This window comes from Globicephala melas, chromosome 4, assembly GCF_963455315.2.
Source record: "Globicephala melas chromosome 4, mGloMel1.2, whole genome shotgun sequence".
Taxonomy (NCBI): domain Eukaryota; kingdom Metazoa; phylum Chordata; class Mammalia; order Artiodactyla; family Delphinidae; genus Globicephala; species Globicephala melas.
This window is the reverse complement of record NC_083317.1, coordinates 48,665,774-48,687,547: the sequence shown is the minus strand read 5'-3', so window position 1 is coordinate 48,687,547 and position 21,774 is coordinate 48,665,774. Positions and strand designations below refer to the sequence as shown.

The 21,774-nt window shown below is 35.0% G+C and overlaps 1 protein-coding gene across 27 annotated transcripts in view; it reads left to right on the top strand.

Moving 5' to 3' along the window:
- Positions 1-21,774, top strand: part of SENP7 (SUMO specific peptidase 7) — a 171,357-nt gene that overhangs the window by 74,591 nt on the left and 74,992 nt on the right. For 23 of the 27 annotated variants that reach the window (XR_009563695.2, XM_060298014.1, XM_070045437.1 and 20 more), the window contains 2 exons: positions 9,700-9,897; positions 18,625-18,819. The exons of 3 other annotated variants lie outside the window; for them this stretch is intronic. Coding sequence is in view for 23 of the 24 variants with exons in the window: in XM_060298014.1 (XP_060153997.1) it covers positions 9,700-9,897; positions 18,625-18,819 (393 nt within the window). In the remaining variant the exon portion in view is untranslated. The remainder of the gene's footprint in view (positions 1-9,699; positions 9,898-18,624; positions 18,820-21,774) is intronic. One more of the 27 variants, XM_070045443.1, reaches the window with a different exon arrangement.

The window sequence follows — 21,774 nt, the reverse complement described above, 5'->3', positions numbered from 1 at the left end:
AGTGTTGTCTCTTCCTTTGTTTTCCGGAAGAGGTTTTGAAGGATTGGTATTAATTCTTGTTTAAATGTTTGATAAAATTCACCAGTGAATCCATCTGGTCATTCATTGGTGGTGTGTGTGTGTGTGTGTGTGTGTGTGTGTGTGTGTGTGTGTGTGTGTGTGTGTGTGTGTGTGTGTGTGTGTGTGTGTGTGTGTGTGTGTGTGTGTGTGTGTGTGTGTGTTGTATGTGTGTGTGTATCTGTGAAGTTTTCCAGTTAGAAATTCAGATTTTTCCTTGTTATAAGTCTGTTGAGATTTTCTATTTTTTTTTTATGAGTCTGTTTTGGTAGCTTTTGTTTTTCTAGGAATTTGTATATTTTATTTATCTAATTTGTTGCCATACATTTGTTCATAGTATTCTATTATACTGTTTAAAATTTCTGTAATACTGTTAGTGATGACCTGTCTTTCATTCCTTATTTTAGTAATTTGAGTGTTTTCTTTCTTTTCTTTTTTTGTTCAGTCTACCTAGATACTTGTAAATTTTGTTGATCTTTTCAAGGAACCAACTTTTGGTTTCATCAGTATTCTCCGTAGGTTTTCTATATTCTATTTCATTTAGTTTCACTGTAATCTTATTTTTTATTTCTTCTCTTTGTTTTGGACATAGTTTGTGCTTCTTTTTCTAATTTCTTAAGGTACATGGTTAGGTTATTGATTTGAGATGTCTTCTTTTCTAGTATAGGTGTTTAGTTTTAAATTTTATTCTAAGCACTGCGTTAGCTGCACCTCATAAATTTTGGTATGTTGTGATTTTCTATTCATTAAGCTCAAAAGTATTTTCTAATTTCTGGTATGATTAATTCACTTCTTTTGAAAGTGTGAATTGTTTAATTTCTATGTATTTTTAAATTTCAAAGATTTTCTTCTTTTATTGAGATATAATTGACATATAACATTATATTAGTTTCAGATATACAACATAATGATTCTATACTTGTATATACTATGAAATGATCACCACAGTAAGTATAGGTAACATCCATCACTCACATAGTTACAGATTTTTTTGTGTGTGATGACAACTTTTAAGATTTACTTTCTTAACAACTTTCAAATATACAATACAGTATTATTAACCATAGTCCCCATGTTGTACATTATATCCTCATGACTTAGTTTTGCTGTTGTTAATTTTTAATTGAATTCCACTGTGGTCTGAGAATGTTTTGTATGATTTCACTTCTTGTAAATTTATTGAGGTTTATTTGTGGCCTGGCATGTGGTCTTTCTTGGAGAATGTTCCATGTGTTTGAGAAGAATGTGCATTCTGTTCCTGTTTGTTAGAGTGGTCTGTGGATGCGTTGGTTGATGGTGTTATTCAAGCCTTCTGTATCCTTGCTGATTTTTGTCTAGTTGTTCTATCAAGACTGGGGTTTTAAGTGTTGAACTATTACTGTTGAATTGTTAATTTCTCCTTTCTGTTAGTTTTTGCTTAATGAGCCTTGTGGTCCTGTTATTAAGTATATGTGTATTTATAGTCAGTATATCTTACTGATGAATTAACCCTTTTGTCAGTGAAATGTCCCTCATTGTTTCTACAGACTTTTTCTTTTTTTTCTTTAAAGTCTATTTTGTCTAATACTGATAGAGCCCATTCCACCTGTCTTAAGGTTGCTGTTTGCATGGTACACCTGTTTCCATCCTTTTACTTTGAACCTGTTTATTTCTTTGAGTCCAAAGTGTGTCTCTGGTTGAGAGCATATTGTTGGATCTTATCTTAGTCTGTTTAGACTGTTATAACAAAATATCATAAGACTAGGTGGCTTATAAACAAAAAACATTTATTTGTTATTTATAACAAAAGTGTTATAATTCCTGGGAAGCCCAGGATCATAGCACTCCCAGATTCAGTATCTGGTGAGGGCTTCCTGGTTCTTAGATGGCCATCTTTTTACTGTATCCTCAAAGGGTGGAAGGGGTACTCTCTTGAACCTTTTTTATGAGCACTAATCCTATTCATGAGGGCTCTACCCTCATGACCCAGTCACCTCCCAAAGGCCCCACCTCCTACTGCCATCACTTTGGGGGTTAGGATTTTAAAATATGAATTTTGAGGTGAAACAAACATTCAGAACACAGAAGGTCTTGTGTTTTTTTTTTTTTAATCTACTCTCACCATCTCGACCTTTGACTAGATTATTTAATCCATTCACATTTCATGTGAATCAAGGTGTCCTCTAGGCTGTGCTTCCTTTGAAGGCATTAAGGAATAATCTGTTCCGTGTCTCTCTCCTCTCTTCTTCATGCATTCAGTCCTCCATATTTACATGTTTTCCCTGTATGTCTTCATGTTGTCTTCCTTCTGTGTATGTCTGTTTCTGCCATTTTTATAAGGATACCAGTCATAAGGTACAGGCATACCTTGTTTTATTGTGCTTCATGTTATCGCACTTTGGAGACAATGCATTTTTTACAAATTGAATGTTGCAGGCAACCCTGCATTTAGCAAGTCTGTCGGTAGCATTTTTCCAGAAACATTTGCTCACTTTGTGTCTCTGTGTCACGGTTTGCTAATTCTCCCAATATATCAAACTTTTTCATTGTTATTATATTTGTTATGGTGATCTGTGATCAGTAATTTTTTAAATTCAAGTATAGTTGATTTACAATACTGTGTTTCAAGCAAAATGATTCAGTTGTATATTTTTTCAGATTATATTCCATTATAGGTTATTACAAGACACTGAATATAATTTCCTGTGCTATACAGTAAATCCTTCTTGCTTATCTATTTTATGTATAGTAGTTTATACCGGTTAATCACATACTCTTAATTTGTCCCTCGCCACCTCTCCCTCCTGTTTGGTAACCATAAATTGGTTTTCTATGTCTCTGAGTCTGTTTCTGTTTTTTTTTTTGCTGTACTTGGGCCTCTCACTGTTGTGGCCTCTCCCGTTGCGGAGCACAGGCTCTGGATGCGCAGGCTCAGCGGCCATGGCTCACGGGCCCAGCCGCTCCGCGGCATGTGGGATCTTCCTGGACCGGGGCACGAACCCATGTCCCCTGCATCGGCAGGCGGACTCTCAACCACTGCACCACCAGGGAAGCCCCTGTTTCTGTTTTTTTTTTTAAAAACATCTTTATTGGAGTATAATTGCTTTACAGTGTTGTGTTAGTTTCTGCTGTATAACAAAGTGAATCAGCTATATGTATACATATATCCCCATATCCTCTCACTTTTGCGTCTCCTTCCTACCCTCCCTATCCCACCCCTCTAGGTGGTCACAAAGCACCGAGCTGTTCTCCCTGTGCTATGTGGCTGCTTCCCACTATCTGTTTTACATTTGGTAGTGTATATATGTCATAGCTACTCTGTCACTTCGTCCCAGCTTACCCTTCCCCCTCCCCGTGTCCTCAAGTACCTTCTCTCCATCTGCATCTTTATTCCTGTCCTGCTCCTTGGTTCATCAGAACCATTTTTTTTTTTTTTTAGATTCCATATATATGTATTACCATATGGTATTTGTTTTTCTCTTTCTAACTTACTTCACTCTGTATGACAGTCTCTAGGTCTATCCGTCTCACTACAAATAGATCAATTTTGTTTCCTTTTATGGCTGAATAATATTCCATTTTATAGATATGCCACATCTTCTTTATCCATTCATCTGTCGATGGACACTTAGGTTGCTTCCATGTTGTGGCTATTGTAAATAGAGCTGCAATGAACACTGTGGTACATGACTCTTTGAATTATGGTTTTCTCAGGGTATATGCCCAGTAGTGGGATTGCTGGGTTGTATGGTAGTTCTAATTTTAGTTTTTTAAGGAACCTCTATACTCTTCTCCATAGTGGCTGTATCAATTTACATTCCCTCCAACAGTGTAGGAGGGTTCCTTTTTCTCCACACCCTCTTCAGCATTTATTGTTTGTAGATTTTTTGATGATGGCCATTCTGACCGGTGTGAGGTGATACCTCATTGTAGGTTTGATTTGCATTTCTTTAATGATTAGTTATGTTGAGCATCCTTTCATGTGTTTGTTGGCAGTCTATATATCTTCTTTGGAGAAATGTCTATTTAGGCCTTCTGCCCAGTTTTGGATTGGGTTGTTTGTTTTTTTGATATTGAGCTTCATGATCTGCTTGTATTAATCTTTTGTCAGTTGCTTCGTTTGCAAATATTTTCTCCCATTCTGAGGGTTGTCTTTTTGTCTTGTTTATGGTTTCCTTTGCTGTGCAAAAGCTTTTAAGTTTCATTAGGTCCCATTTGTATATTTTTGTTTTAATTCCATTTCTCTAGGAGGTGGGTCAAAAAGGATCTTGCTCTGATTTATGTCATAGAGTGTTCTGCCTATGTTTTCCTCTAAGAGTTTTATAGTGCCTGGCCTTACATTTAGGTCTTTAATCCATTTTGAGTTTATTTTTGTGTATGGTGTTAGGGAGTTTTCTAATTTCATTCTTTTACATGTAGCCGTCCAGTTTTCCCAGCACCACTTATTGAAGAGGCTGTCTTTTCTCCATTGTATATTTGTGCCTCCTTTATCAAAGATAAGGTGACCATATGTGCATGGGTTTATCTCAGGGCTTTCTATCTTGTTCCATTGATCTGTATTTCTGTTTTTGTGCCAGTATCATACTGTTTTGATTACTCTAGGTTTGTAATATAATCTGAAGTCAGGGAGCCTGATTCCTCCAGCTCTGTTTCTGTTTCTCAAGATTGGTTTGGCTATTTGCAGTCTTCTATGTTTCCATACAAATTTAAACTTTTTTTTTGTTTTAGTTCTGTGAAAAATTAATACTACTATTAATGAAGCTACTGTGAATATCCATGTACAAGTGCCTGTGTGGACATGTTTTTATTCCTTTTGGTTAAATACCTAGGAGATGGGTTGCTGGGTCATTGAAAGTACATTTTCAACTTTGTTAAGCAACTGCCAAATGTTTTCCAAAAGCAATTGTGCCACTTTACATTCTCATCAGCAGTGCAGAAGAGTTTTACTTCCTCCACCCTCCTGCCAGCACTTGTATGGTCAATCTCTGTCATCATCCCTTTTAATGTATGTGTAGTGATATCTTATTGTGGTTTTAATTGCATTTCCTTGATGAATGATGATATTGAGCATCTTTTCATGTGCTTCTTGTTCTTTTGTATCTTCTCTAAAGTGTCTGTTGAAATATTTTGCTGTCCTTCCCCCTTTTTTGAAAAGACAAACTTTTTTTAAAGACTGGAAAGATGAGGTTAATGATATTGAGCACCTTTTTATGTGCATATTCGCTATTCATATGTCTTTCTTGTGAAGTGTTCAAATATATTTAAATATATAGAAATTTAAAAAATTTTACCTTTAATTTGGGGGGAAAAGATTGCTGACTTCTGCCTTAGGATATTATTAGTCAATCAGATTACAGTAAAGCAAATTTATGAACATGAAATAAGTATTTTCACAGAGAATCCAAATTGTCTTTTTCACTTAGAGCCAACTATTAGAATTACCAGTAAAATCACCAGTGGTGATTCTTATTTGGTTTGGGTGAATAGAAAAATGGCATTTTCCAACATTGGATATTTTCATATTTAAAATTATTAAAATTACCACTGGGATATTTTCCCAAATAATTTAGCAAATTACTAATAGTAGTTTTCTCAGACGAAAAGTATACCTTATATATCCTTAAGATTTTAGAAGTATTTTCATTTGATCATTTTAAGTTGTACAGTTGTAAAACCTATAAAAGAGTAGTCCTGAATGTAAAAAATAATTTTTTTCACTAATCAATAGATAGTTTTTGACTGGGTAAAGATGTTTACCATTCTTTACAAAATTAATTGGTTGACATTTCTCTTTATGTAAATAGTATAGTACTTGCTTAGTATAGAAAAGAGAAATAAAGACAAGTTGAAAGAAAAAAACACAGCCAGTCTCTCTTAAAATTTAAAGTAGAAGATTTTAAGAGACTAATAAGTAACATTCCATTAAGTGGCTTTATCATTGTTTACTTAACCATTCTGCTATTGCTGGGAATTTTTATGTTTTTAATTTAAAAAATTTTTAAATTTTTGGCTGTGTCGGGTCTTCGTTGTGGCTCGTGGGATCTTTGTTGCGGCATGTGGGATCTTTCGTTGGTGGCGCACAGGCTTCTCTCTAGTTGTGGCACGTGTGCATTGTAGCATGCGGTTTTATTTTTCCCCTCTCTCTAGTTGAGGTGCGTGGGCTCAGTAGTTGCAGCACGAGGGCTTAGTTGCCATGCAGAATGTGGGATCTTAGTTCCCCGACCAGGGATTGAACCTGTGTCTCGTGCATTGGAAGGCGGATTGTTTACTGCTGGACCACCAGGAAAGTCCCTATTGCTGGGAATTTAAATTTGCTTTCATTTTGTTGCTTTTATAAATAATACTGTGATGAATATCTTCATGCATAGCTTTTTCCCCGTTTCATATTTTTTTGGTACAGGACCAGGCGGGATTATTTTGTTAAGAGTATAACAAACACGCAAGATGTTGTTAATGTTTTCCCACATTTGCCTTCTCTCAGTCTCTTTTCATACATGTATGTAAGTGCATATCACATATGCATATTCATGTACACATTTTTTTTCCGCAGAACCATTTGAAGGTAAGTCACAGATGTCAGGCACTTCACCTCTGAATACTTTAGCCTGCACTTCTTAAGAACAAGAAAATTCTTTTACATGGTAACCACAATATATTATGAAGAAAATTTATAATAATTTCATATTATCATGTAATATAAAGTCTAGAATCAGAATTCTCTAAATGTCCCCCAAAATGTCTTTTGTTAAAATAATCTAGGATCAAATTGAGGTTCATGCATTTTATTTTTTGGTTATTATGTCTCATTAGTCTCTTAATCTTAGAATAGCCCCTGCCTCCCCCCGACCCCCCTAAACCATGACATTGATTTTTTGAAGAGTTCAGGCCAGTTGTCTTGTAGAATGTCCTACATTCTAGATTTTTATAATTGTGTTTGTCCTCATAATTAGGTTCATGTTACATTTTTGGCAAAAGTACTTCATAGCTGATGTCATTTGCTTATTGCATTATATCGGGATATGTAGTGTCTGCTTGTCCCACTGTTGGTGACCTTACATTTGATCACTTGGTTAAGGTGGTAGCTACCAGATTTTCAGTTATAAAGGTGCCTTTTTCCTTCGTAATTAATAATCATTTGTGAACCTAATTATCTGTTTGCATTGTGCTGACACCAAGGTGGCTGAGCAGTGATGGGAAAAAAAATCACAAAACACAGTATGTTTATGCCATTATAAATTTGTGGTTATTAACCCTACTGGATTCCTCAACTTCAAGATAATCCTACTGTGTTTCTCTAGTCAGCTTGTGTTCCCCCTCTCCACAGTGATGATTTGAAACCTGTTCTCTCCTCAAGCCTGTGTTCTTTTACCTTTTGTATCACTTTGAAAAAATGATCTTGGTTTCTGGAAGAAGGAAAAGGGGTTCTTCTCCCACCATAAACCAGCACAGTGGAGCAGTTAAGAGTGCTGGCAACAGAGTTGAGAGTGTGTGGCTTTGGATCCCGCTCTCACCACTCACTCATTTAACTATGGACTTAGTTATTAATCATTCTATTCTTGGTCTTCTCAGTTGCAGAAGAATAATTACCATTATACTTCACAGAGTAGTTGTGAGGATTAAATGAAGTGTTAATCATTGTAGAGGTCTTAACATGCTTCCTGGTGTATGGTGCATGTTCAGTAAATATTAGCTCTTTTTATGCTACTTCTTAAGAAACTTAATTATAAAGTTAATTATACTGTCTTCTGTATCTTCAACCTCTCCTAGTCTGTTGACCTCTTCCCCTAAGCACTGAAACTTACACAGCTATTTTCTATCTTAAGCTAACTAACCAACCAATAACTAACTAAGAAGACCTTTCTTGCATCTCACATTTATCTTCAGCTCTTGTCCTATATCCCCCTTTTGTAGCTGTTTGTCAACTGCCTACATTTGCTGTGTCTGTGTCCCTTTTCTTCTTTCCCATTTCTGCTCCCACCATTCCACTAAACTATCCCTAAGCACCATTTCCTCTCTAAATTCATTATTACCCTTTTCTCTTGGTGTTTTCTTTATTATTCATAAAAGATCAAAGTCATCTTTTAAAAATACAGCTCTGGTCTCATGATTCTTTTGTTAAAACTAGGGGATTGATATTGTTGTTGACATTAAAGTTTCAAATCCTCAGTATAGTCCACAGGGTCCTGCCTAACTGCCCATCTTTATCTTATACAAATTTCCTCTTCACTTTAAGCACTTGAGCCAGGTAAGTCCTTTAATTTCCTTGAACAAGCTTTACTCTTGTCTGAGCATTTACATTTTGTCCTCCTTTTTGAACCACTGTCCATTTTCCACTTGTTTCCTTTGGACAGTATCAGCGTAAATGTCATATTCTCAGTAAAACCTTCCCTGATCTGGTTCAGAAGAAATGCAGCACCTGTATTTTCTGTTCGTATTGCTCATCACAGTTGTAATTAAATAACTAATCGGGTAATTCTTCTTTGGAATGTAAGCTCCATGAAGGCAGGAACTGTAACTCTTTCGTTTGTTGCTGAATCTCCAGATTCTACTAGTACAGTTGTTTTGCTAGAAGGTATTTGGTAAGTATTTGTTGAACGAAGAATGAATTATTATTCATTCATAGAAATTTCACTCATCTCTTTATTCTTTAATGATAATTCTAAAATCTATAAACTTAAAGTATTTGGAGTTTCAGTGTGTTCTATAGAGGTTCCTCTGAAGACTTCTATCCCGCTTCTTCCAGATGATCTGAAGATACAGCCCCAAGTGGCTGTGGCAAACAAGTGATTTCTTTGAGCTCTGTTTTATATTAAAAATACACGAACACTTTGCTTTCTCTTTCTTAATATTATTAACATTTGTTAAACAAACAGTGCCTAAAACTGGTACTAGGGAATAGAATAGACACTCTTCTGATCACACATTTCCAATTCTTCCAGCCATTCCTCATTTGACATTGTCTCACATCTACTTGGTAGCCTGTTCACAGTCCTGAAGAAACTATATTTCATGGTTCTAGAACTGAACACAGTTCTTCAGGTATTATCAGCACATAGATATGTTGAATGAGTAATGGGCAAAATGTAATGAGGCAGAGCTGGAAGTGTTTGGATTTATCAGTTTTACTTTTGAAATTTTTGTAGGTACAGTAAGTGTTTTAAATTGACATATTTTTAGAAATAAGGTAAAATTAAATGTATCTTAAGACTGTGTAGGGTTAAGATTGTAGATGTTGTACTGTTATCCTTAGTTTTAATTATGTTTTCCAAATCAAATACTAAAACAAAAATACATTTTTAGTGCAGAAAGCGGTTGCCTCTGTGACATGATGTGCAGATGTGTGTTGTTGTTCCACTTGTAGTGTGACCAAGCACAGATTGGTTACCAGCAATCCAACAGCTGTACGTGTGTGTGACCACAGATGTAGTATACTAGATAGAATTCTGAAGAAAGTCCCAATTTAAGTGAAATGTGCTTTAGTTTTTCATGTATATTTGAGAATGATTGGCGTATTTTTTACTTTTGATATTTACTACTCTGGTTAATTTCTTGAAGGACTGAATTTAGAATTCCTGGAAGTTTTCATTTGTTATAATTTGTGATGAATTCATGTATTATATAATGTTTAGTACTGTATGTATTAATTATTTATGTGTGTAACAGGCAACTCAAAGTTATGTTGACGAATGTCCTATGGACGGATTTAGGACGAAAATTCAGAAAGACCCTACCTAAAAATGATGCTAATTTATGTGATGCCAACAAGGTGCAATCAGACTCATTGCCTTCGACATCTGTTGACAGCCTAGAGACATGTCAAAAATTAGAACCTCTTCACCAAAGCCTTAATTTATCTGAAAGGTATGTTGTTCAGTATTGCTTTTGTTCAACTTACCGCAGTTGAAATAATTTAAGTCCAATAGTCTTCAAAATAAGATTGTTGGAAATGGTCTTTAAGAAAATCTGCATATACAGGTGTGACTCCCTCAAATCTTAAAGTTGACAATCTTAATTTACAAAGTTAATGATTCTACATTTCATTAGATTGACATAGAATTATTTTTAAAAACAAGTATTCTTAGTGCATTTAGCTTAATAATTTGATTCACATGTACATATTTTTAGAGATTCACATACGATATAAAATGAAGAACTAGATATATATAGATGGGTAAGGACCTAGATTAAATATTTTTTGAAAGGTGTGTTAAAGATGCAGAAATAAAACAGGTATGTATATCTATCTGTAGATCTTTTAAATTTTCTGCATCTTTAACATACCTTTTAAATATTATTTAACCTGGGTCGTTACTACTTTTGACTTTGTGAGCTTCCTTGTATTTTACATGCGTTTTTTTTAAAAAGGAGATGATTTTGAAATATTACTCCCAGATTTTTGATAATAAATATGCGGTTTAATTTTGAAAACTAACAAGTTTTGTTCTATATTTTTTAAAAGAATTATATATGAAGTTTGGGGCTAAAAATTAGGAATTAGCTCTGGGAATTTGTCATCTGTAACATATTAATATTTTCAATGTATTTCCACTTACAGTTTTAACCCTTAAATGAGTATTTTTTAGGGGAGGTATTTTGCTTTCAATTAGCATATCCTGTCATTAGCTAGATGGTGCTTTGGTTATTTGGTCTGTAATCTGATAACGATTTGTAAGTGCTTTAAGCCAAGATCCAGTGAAAACCTGTTAACTTTCAGCACAATTATTTTAAATATTAAAGAACTCTGTCAAAACATCTGAACATAGTATTATGCATTAATTGTATTTTTAAAAAGGACACTTTTTTTTAATACATCTTTATTGGAGTGTAATTGCTTCACAATGCTATGTTAGTTTCTGTTGTACAACAAAGTGAATCAGCCATATGCATGCATAGATCCCCATATGCCCTCCCTCTTGCGTCTCCCTCCTACCCTCCTTATCCCACCCCTCTAGGTGGTCACAAAGCACCAAGCTGATCTCCCTGTGCTGTGCGGCTGCTTCGCACTAGATATCTATTTTACATTTGGTAGTGTGTATATGTTGATGCTTCTCTCACTTCGTCCCAGCTTACCCTTCCCTTTCCCCGTGTCCTCAAGACCATTCTCTATGTCTACTTCTTTATTCCTGTCCTGACACTAGGTTCATCAGTACCATTTATTTTTGGACTCCATATATATGCATTAGCATATGGTATTTGTTTTTCTCTTTCTGACTTACTTCACTCTGTATGACAGACTCTAGGTCCATCCACCTCACTACAAATAACTCAACTTCATTTCTTTTTATGGCTGAGTGATATTCCATTGTATATATGTGCCAAATCTTCTTTATCCATTCATCTATCGATGGACATTTAGGTTGCTTCCATGTCCTGGCTATTGTAAATAGTGCTGCAGTGAACATTGGGGTGCATGTGTCTTTTTGAATTATGGTTTTCTCAGGGTAAATGCTCAGTAGTGGGATTGCTGCGTCATATGGTAGTTCTATTTTTAGCTTTTTAAGGAACTTCCATACTGTTCTCCATAGTGGTTGTATCAATTTACATTGCCACCAACAGTGCAGAGGAGGGTTCCCTTTTCACCAAGGACACTTCTTTTAAAAAAGGCAAAAACATAAAAAGCTATGTAACAGGAATTTCTGTACTAGATCATATCTGATGTAAATTTAACTTTCTAAAGCACCCAAAATCTTAGAGTCAAACAACTTAGCTTCAGTAATTTATGAAGCAGTTTGCTCTCATTGTCCTGGAGTCCAGTGTTTTTCCTCCTTAGTACAGGTGAGCTATTCCCTTACTGTGCTGCTAGATCTAAATAAAGGGGGCTAAAGGAATGACCCTTCCAATCCCTTTGATTCTCTTGAAAAGAAGCTTTAGCTCTCTTCCAAATGACATCTGTCCCCTCATCCCATATCTGTCCTTTTTTCAATTAGATCAGCATGATTGGAAAAGTGTAATGTTTCATTCTCTTGGAATAGTTTTTTCACCACAAGTTGTTAGCAGCTAGATTATGTGTCCATGAAATTTAAATATAATGTGAAGAGTCCCAGTAAGATTCTAATTTGGTTTTCACTGTGTGTGTGTTGTTCTGTTCACTTACTGGGATGAACTACTAGTTAGTCCAGACTTTTTCCCTCAGCTCTAGGTGTCCTAAATTTAACTTGTTCCAAAGTGGATCATCGTCTTTGTTCTCAGACTTGTTCCTATCTCTGTATCTCCTCCCTGTCTGAATATATGACTCCTCTTTACACTTAGTTCTTCAAATTAGAACTTGGAAATTGTCCTGGCTCCTCTTTTTTCCTTATCCTTTTTATCCAATCATTTATCATGTCTAGTTATTTGTACCTCCTAAATCTGTCTTGAAATGATCTTTTCTTCATCTTTATTGCCACTGCCTCAGTTCAGGCCCTGATAACTTTGTGCCTTTATTATTAGGATCGTAATTTGATTGGGCTTCCTGAGCATAGTCTTTTTCTTCTAGGTTATTTCTCTGTATTGTTGCTGAAGTATTCGTTCTGAAAGGTAGATGTTACTTGTCACTCTCCAGTTTAACATCTTTCTGTGGCTCCACATAAAGTTTAGGATAAAGTTCAAATTCCTTACCTTGGCATACAAGGTCCGTGATGATTTCACCTTTGACTACCTCTAGCTTTGTGTATGTCCACTCTTCCATATTTATGCTGTGCTTTAGATTTAGGAAACTACTGGTAGTTCACTGAATGTATAATGCTGTTTTATTCCTCTGAGCTCATGCTTTTTCTCTTATCTTGGGAACAATTCTCCTTTTCCCCTTTACTGACTTATATTGAGCTCATTATATTTAACATTGAGCTCATTTCTTCTTTGATTCCACCTGCCACATCTGCATTTGATCCCTTTCTTTGTCTTGCTAAGCAGCCTGTTCCTGTATCATAGCACTCATCACACTATACTGTGATTTTTAGTTTCTCTGCTTCCCTGACAATAAGCTTCATGAGGGCAGGGACCCTACATTTTATTATTTTTTCCTTGCACAGTACTGGGCACATACTAAACGCTCAATACATGTTTGCTGACTATAAGAAAGAAATTGCTTCTCAGCAGAGTTACATCTTCAGTCTCCTTGATTGAAATGTCTTTTCCTCCATCAGAACCAATTATCTGCTCTGTAATTTTGGGGACAATCAGGAGAAGAGATATCACAAGCTTCAAATAAGAAAATTGGAGAACTGTTTAGGGTATAGCTTTAGTTAGATGTTTTCTTTGTGGAGCTTGCTATCTAGACTAGGAGACTGAGACTTTTACATGATGCTGTTTGTCTTATTTTCATTTTACTTAGGTAGGATTTCATTATTTCAGAAAGATGAAAGAGAGAAAAATTTATTTATTTATTTATTTTTTGCGGTACGCGGGCCTCTCACTGTTGTGGCCTCTCCCATTGCGGAGCACAGGCTCAGGACGCGCAGGCTCAGCGGCCATGGCTCATGGGCCCAGCCGCTCCTCGGCATGTGGGAACTTCGCGGACCGGGGCACGAACCCATGTCCCCTGCATCGGCAGGTGGACTCTCAACCACTGTGCCACCAGGGAAGCTGTATTTTTAGTTTTTAACTTAAAGTTTAAATATTGAGTAAACCAAAATTACTCATTCATTCCCAGAAATGTCATTTTTTTACTTTTTAAAAATTTTATTTACTTATTTGTTTTTATTTTTTAATTTAAACTTTTAAATTTTATATTGGAGTATAGTTGATTTATAGTGTTGTGTTAGTTTCAGCTGTACAGAAAAGGAGTGGCATTTTTTAGAAATTTTATGTGCGTTCTAGGATCTAAAGGTAGTGATCTAAGTAAGTTGCTTTTTAATGAAGATAGTTTAGCCTTTTAATTTCCGGATAAAGTTGAGAAGAAAAACAGAAAACACATGATACCAATCAATCTTGTTAAATAATGAAGAACAGGGTCAAGAGTTTTAGAAATATCAAATTAGCAGTATGTGGGATGCATACATTTCTTTTTAAACAAGTAAACCATATTTTAGTGTAGGTTTTATCTCCTTATGTGGTTCATATCTGTTTTCCTGGGAGAATATTTCCAGATCCTTTAAACTTTGGACATTAGGCAAGAAAGAGCCTAGTGGGAGACATGTGCAAAACTTTTGAAACGGTAAAGCATCTTTCTCCTGTTTTCATCTATTGGCACCAGAGATTATTAGAGAAATATTGACACAGTGTAACTATATTCTGTTAAAAAAAAGTTAGTTCCTGGTTCTTGGAATTCCCCTAAATGGCTTAATTATATTTATTCATGTTTTTCTTAAGTTTGCCTATGTTTGAAGTTTTAGAAAATTATATATTCCAGATATTGTGGTGGTAAGACTTTCTGGACACCCCGGTATTCTTGTAACCTTAAGAGTTCTTTAAGCCAGTAATGTTTTAGTTGAGTGATAATATATTCACTTAAAATATAGCTTAGTAAAAGAAAAGAGCAAACTTAGGAAATCTGTGAATCTCTTTAAGAAAGTAATTCAAAAATGAAAAATTTTTTTTCTTTGTAGCTTAAGAAACTGATTTGGAAAGTAATATTTTGAATTATATCATCTGGGATAAGAATACATTTATAGGAACCCTAAAAAAGACCCGGTGCAGCCTAAAGAAAGAAATGACCATTGTTAACCAAAAAAAAAGAAAAAAAATGTTTTGATCAAGAAAAAAATAAGTTACATACCACAGTTTTAGAAAAACATTCATCTAAATTACAACAAAATAAAAACTAAATTAGCATTGTAATTTTTTTGCTTGTTATTTATAGCTTTATTACCAGATGTAATTTCAACAAGGGTTCCATTTCTTTAAAAATTTGCTCTTAGCATCAAGTATGTCTTATTAGCTCTTATCAGTTTTTCAAAGTTTTTCCCCATTTATTAAATTATTTCAATCTTATATTTACCTTGCTACCAATATGTGGGGGAGGAACTCACAATTTGTGATTGAAAAAATTAAGAACCAGAGAAAATAACCATGTAAAGACACAATCAATAAATGATATTACTACTCAGGCCGATATACTTTCTGTTTCATCTCACTGCATTACAAAATTTGTTTCTCCTTTGGTTTAACATATTATATGTTGAAGTGTGATTTCATAATATTAGTAAGTAAAGTTAAACAAATTCTGTTTTACTTACTGATACTATTTGCATACTTGGGAAAAAATTGGATGGACTGTGTGAAATGACATTTTTCAGTCCTTCCTTATATATTGCGATAGTATGAGAGATGAAGTATACACCTTTATATATTTCTTGTGAAAATTCAGAATCTTTTGAAATGCTGGCTAGCCCTAGAATTTCCATGGCAGTGCTAATTTATAAGTTGTACACCAAAAGACAGTTTAGGTATTATGAACTTAGTTATTACTTTATAGATTTGTTTTCTGTAAGGCTTTCATTACAGAGCTCTCTGTTTCTTCAAGGTACACAAATTACATAAGTTGAGAATAGCTGATGAAAGATGTTTGGGCTATGGTTAGTGTTATGAAGAGCTAGGTGTACTGTAGGCATTGCTAACTATTTAACTGTATACTTTTCTAATAAAATATTTTCATTAAGATTGCAGAGCATGATGAATTATGACAGTCAAGCACTAATTGAAAAGATAATTTATAAGTTTGAGCAAGACTTCAATAATAGGAAAATTAAAGTGAGCTTCCATTTATTGTATATTTACTGTGTGCCAGGACTTGTGCTAAACTGCTTTACATCTATTATTTCATCTAATCTTTATAATTTTTTAAGGTAGATATTATAATTCTCCCCATCTTTGAGATGAGGAGATCAAAGATAAGAGGTATAAATTATGGTAAGTAACTTATCTAAGGTTATATAGTTACTAGGTGCTGAATTCAGAACCCAACCTTATGTTTGACTCCAGAGTCCTTGGTCTTAACCTCTGTGCCATACTGCTTTTCATTCTTTTGACCTTTAATTTTTTAATAAGTAGGTATTGGACTTTATTACATATTTTATGTGATGTCTATTAACCTTTAAATATTCTACTTACTTAAAAAATTTTTTTCTTGTGGCATTTGTTCACATAGTGGTAGAATGCTTTCTAATTGAAAGGTGTATCATGGTAGACATGCTGAGATAGTTCCCTGAACCTTCTGATAGCTTCAGAGGCCCTCTAGGGCTCTTGTGCTTTAGAAATGCGGGTTCTACTGCAGTTTGGTATATAATCTTTTCAAGTGGTTTTTTGGTGAATTTTGACATTTTTCTCTTCTAGGAAAGACTTTCAGCTATTTGTTTAGCTTAAAAATTCTCATTTATCCTCTAAGATTCTTTTTTCATAGCTCTGCTTTTTCTTCCTTCAAAATCTAGCAGCAAAACAAACCATAAAAGAATAGAATGATCATTTATTATTCAGAAGCTAATTCTAATCTTTATAATTTTTCCCTTTCATTGCTGATATTTGTATTTTTTGTTGTTGTTGATTATTCTCTTCAGTACTTTTTATAGGACTAATCTTCTATGGACTCTCTCTCTCATATTTGGAGAGACAGCTTTTTTTTTTTTTAGGGACTCAACATTTTAAAACACATTTAAACATACTGTAGTCAGGCATTTAAACAGAGGTACTAAATTATAGCTGATATTTCTTTGGTATTTCTTCCTCTGTGCCCCAAATTTTCTCTTTATAAACACTACGGTTCTTGGATTATTTTCATTATGAGCCACATTTTAGAATTCAGTAATGATAGGGGACCATAAAAAGAGTGTATCATCTGCTCTTAAAATGAGCTATCAACTAGTATATCAGATTCTCTCATCTCTTAAAAGTAAGTAAAATTTTAATTGTGCCAAACTATTTGGAAAAAAATAGTTCTTACCCAATTAAATTCTCTCTTCTAATATTCCTGCATTTTTCCTAAAGCATTGAGAACTGTAGTTGAGTTTTCTTTAGTGATTTATTTCACAGCAATTCCTAGTGTGAGGTCAGACAGAAGAAATCTTGAGACTCCTTACTGGTCCTGTATTGTCTTCATTCCTACTTCAATTCGAGGATTTTAAGAAGGGTTCTGTCAGACATCAAATATACAAAGCAGACAATAATAAATAGGATTCTTAGAGATTTAAATCATGAGGGGAGATAGAAAAATATCTCTGTCCTCCTCTCCCCACAGTTAGTGGTTGTACTAAATGGCTAACTTTCTTTGCTTTCTTCCTTCACTCGAACTCTGAGTTCAGAGAGTTGTATTTACTGCTAGCCTTGTTTTTAGATCATATACTGGTTAATCAACCCAGTACATTTTTTTGTGGAGGTTGTTCTGGAAATGGATATTTTTAAAGTTTCCTGAAGTATCTACAGAAAAGCTCAGTTATCTTGATGCTGTGGCAGGTTAGTATTGAGGATGCAGTGTAATGGGATAAAATTAAAAGAACCAAAAGATAATTGGCCAAGGTCCTTCTTCCAGGAAGAGTTGCTTATACTTGGGCAACCATTTAACTTTTCTGAACTTTGAGTTCTTTATGTTTAAAATAAAGAGAAGGCTAAGTTATTTTAAAGTTCTCCTATGAGCTGAAATTTTACATTATCTGGAACATAGTGAAAAGAACACAGTGCCTCTATGTAGTGAAAATAGAGTACCTCTGAGAACTACAGCAGATGTAACAAAGTACAGGGAAGCTCACATTTTTTTACTTAAACAAAAGTACTCTGGCCCTTTCTAGGTGTTATGTATTGTCTCTCACAAAAGGTCAATAAAGTGCTTCAAGTGACATATGGGTAACAGTCAAGGGGGACATCTGATAAAGAGGAGATAGGAAACTTAAAAAATACACTAATGTGAAGTAAAAAAATCACAATAATTTGGCCTGGGCCAGTCAATTCAGGACAGATAGTTGCCTTGAGGGCATCATTGTAGTGTGGAAAAGAACATCAGTTGTTTATAGTAACAACTGGCTAACCAGGAGAAGATTAGGCTATCCTCTTCTGTTTAAGGATGATATGAAACCACCACTTTAAAAAAGTTTGGAGTGTTAAAAATTACACTTTACTAAACATTTATTTTGTTGACCCTTTTCCCTGGTGCTATTATATAAAGAGTATTTATTACCATCAGTGTATGTGCTGTTTCACTTAAGGAGTCTATCATTACCATAGATACAATCTGAATGATGTCTTCCTTATTGGATTTAGCATTTGTCATTTACCAATTATGAGTATTGTTATTTACCAAGGACCTTTCTGTTGAAGGAGAAGAATAAAGATTTATTGAATTGGTTTGTAGTATCTGTGTTTTTAATAACTACTGGAAAAGAAAAAGCATTTTTTGAGAAAAACTGGTTAAAATTTTAAACAACCCCAATAGCATCCACTAAGTACAGTTAAGCCATTATAGTGGCATGCCAATCTATGCCAATTTATAAGATACAAGTATTTCTAGAAACAAAAAAAAGAGTGTTCATCCAACATTTTGAGTTTTTATGGGCTGATTTCTAGGGTGATATAATTCTAATAGCTTACTTGTACTGAGTTGAAAATGCTTGAAAATTCAACTTCCTAGAATTTTTTTTACTGCAAATTTCAGTACAGTACAGTGTTTGTTATTTTATATGACAGGATACCCAGAGTTATATTGACGAATGTCCTGGGAACGGAGTTAGGAAGAAAATACATAAAGACCTCACCTGTAACTGAGGCCAGTTTGGGTGATACAGACAACTTGCAATCAGAGCAGCTTTCTTCATCATCTGATGGCAGCCTAGAATCTTGTCAAAATCTAAATCCTCACAAGAGCTCCTTTTTATCTGAAAGGTATGTTTAGTGATAACTTTACTCAAAATAAATATTTTACTTATTCTCATGAGCCTTCCTCTATTCTTCCCCCACAGATATGTTACTGCTAAATGAGAGGCAGCTGTGCTCTGATGGCTAGTATAACTTTTCTCCCCTGGTGGCTGGAACGGCTATTGGAACCAACAGTCCATAGCTAATAATCAGTTTCAGACAGTACCGGTCACTCTACTTGTGTTTTGGGAAAATGGAGGCAGACTCTTAATGAAAATTTAGTTACCTATTTCAGTTTATTTGTCTGGTATAATTGAAATTCATTCTCCTGACATCTGTCTATTCCTTCGCCTTCTTTGTCCTATTCATCCATCTGGCTTTCTCTCTATCCATCCATCCATCTGTCCGTCCGTCCATCCACATCCATCTTTTCTTTTTTTTTTTTTTTCTTTTTCTTTTTGCAGTACGCGGGCCTCTCACTGTTGTGGCCTCTCCCGTTGCGGAGCACAGGCTCCAGACGTGCAGGTTCAGCGGCTGTGGCTCACGGGGCCTAGCCGCTCCGCGGCATGTGGGATCTTCCCGGACCGGGGCACGAACCCGTGTCCACTGCATCGGCAGGCGGACTCTCAACCACTGTGCCACCAGGGAAGCCCCCCTCCATCTTTTCTTATTCACTATTTGTATACTCATATTCTAGAACTGTACCTGGCCATTAAATATCTGCTGAATGAATGACTGAATGCATTCTTCACAAAAAATGGCCTGAGATAGCTGAATTCCATTAACAAACATGGCTTACTGTACTGATAAGAGAAATGGAAATCAGCAGTTGCTTTTGTTTTAAGCTTTAGCAAAGGCTCATTTGGGGGCTGTAAATAAGAAAAAAATTTGCAGTAAAAAGCTAGGGGATGTCAGTTAGTAAATAGTACTAGATCTTTTAACTTTCATTTACCGTGAACTTCTCTATTTTATTTTCTGCTTTCCACCAGTACAATAAATAGTTTTGATCTGAGTGAAAAATTATTGATCCAGTCTTAATTGTCCCTCTACCCCCAACCAAAAGGTAACTTCTGGTTTGTATTTCTCTTGTAAGCCTAGTTACATTAAAGAGTATTTATGGTTGCCTTTTAAAATATCTATAACAAATTTCTTAATTTCTAACACATTCTGTTTTTATAAACTCTGTTTATTTCTTATGAACTTAAAAATTTTATGAATTTTTCTCCTTTTGGAAAATATTTTGTGTTTCACTTAGGTTCTACTTAGTAAATTCTCAGTGACAATTTTAACTTTATACTTTTTATGAATTTGCTGAAAAAAAAAAGCTCCAGTGGCATTATCCAGTTACTAATAAATTTAATGTAGAATCAGAGATAGTAGAAATGCATTTATCATTTTGCACTATAAGTGTTTATATTTGCCTCCTGTACTAGACCATGAGATCCTTAAGGAGAGATCATATCTTATTTACATTTATATCCAGTGCTTAGCTCAATACATATTGAATTTTGTGCACTTGGGTTAATGTTCATGTCATTTAACCTTGATCTTTGGTTTCCTTAGTTGTAAAAAGAGAAATATATATATATATATATATATATATATATATATATATTTTTTTTTTTTTGCGGTACACGGGCCTCTCACTGTTGTGGCCTCTCCTGTTGCGGAGCACAGGCTTCGGACGTGCAGGCTCAGTGGCCATGGCTCACGGGCCCAGCTGCTCCGCGGCATGTGGGATCTTCCCGGACCGGGGCACGAACCCGTGTCCCCTGCATGGGCAGGCAGACTCTCAACCACTGCGCCACCAGGGAAGCCCAAGAGAAATAATTTTGAATAATGTTTCTAACCTTACAAAATTGTGTATAATCATTTTAAAATCTCACTTGTGAGAATTCTTTATGAAAATAAAATACCATACAAAAAATTATTATTGAAGATACTTTCTGTAGAGAAAGTCACTTATGTACTGTTCCCATGGAATTCAAATGACATGAGTGCACATTCATGCTGTTATGAAAAATAGCACTATTGTGAGGATTCTGTGAAACTATCAAATTGTAATCTATACTTTTCAGGCTTTATACCAACCTGGGGCTAAGGTTTACTAGTAACAACTCTAAAATTTCTGGCTCTTTCTAAAATCTGTTCAGTGAGAACTCTCCTAAGGTCCTTTCCAAATAGTAAGGAAATTTCCAGGTGGTATTTGATATGGACTCTGGAAATTCATTCTTTTCGTGGTAATATTCTTTCTTTGATTCTTGCATTTAGAATAGGCATAGACTTTGGAGCCAGACGCCTGGATTCAGATTTTAGCTGTACTGCTAACATGCTGACTTACCTTGGGCAAGTTACCTATTCTATCTTTAAAACAGGGATAATTATACACACCTTATAGGATTATTGTGCAGATTTAAGGAGATAACCTATGTAAAATGCCTAGAACTTGATAGGTAACCAATAAATGGTAGTCACAATTGCCACAGCCATACTAGTATTACCATGTGGTTTAAGGAGTACTGTACTCCTTAAACCAAACTAGTTCTCTCTTCCCTTAAAATGAGTTCATTTTGAGGAGAATCCAGAGTGCCCCATAAATTTTAAGTATGACCATATCATCACTTCAGTAGATATGCCCCATTAAAACTAAATACAGGATGAATACAGGATAGGCTCGAGGAGGGGACTCTTGTAACCAACCTCCTCCTAGTTTGCCTGTCTTAAAATCAGAAAGAGTAAATAGAAATTAGATCTTCTCAGAAGGAAACATGATGTTCTGACATTATTGTTACTGTTCTGTTATTGTAGAGAATGTGGCCAACTTTGTTACAAAGACAGAATGTCAAGTAGCAACTAGAAGTTGGTGGGTTGAAGAATGGGGGCTATGGCTGAAAACTGAGGAGGTTTCCTCTGAAAACCCAATGCTTGTGCCCTTGATGATACATATGAAAAAATGTTATATGAAGGCTAAAAATCTTACTT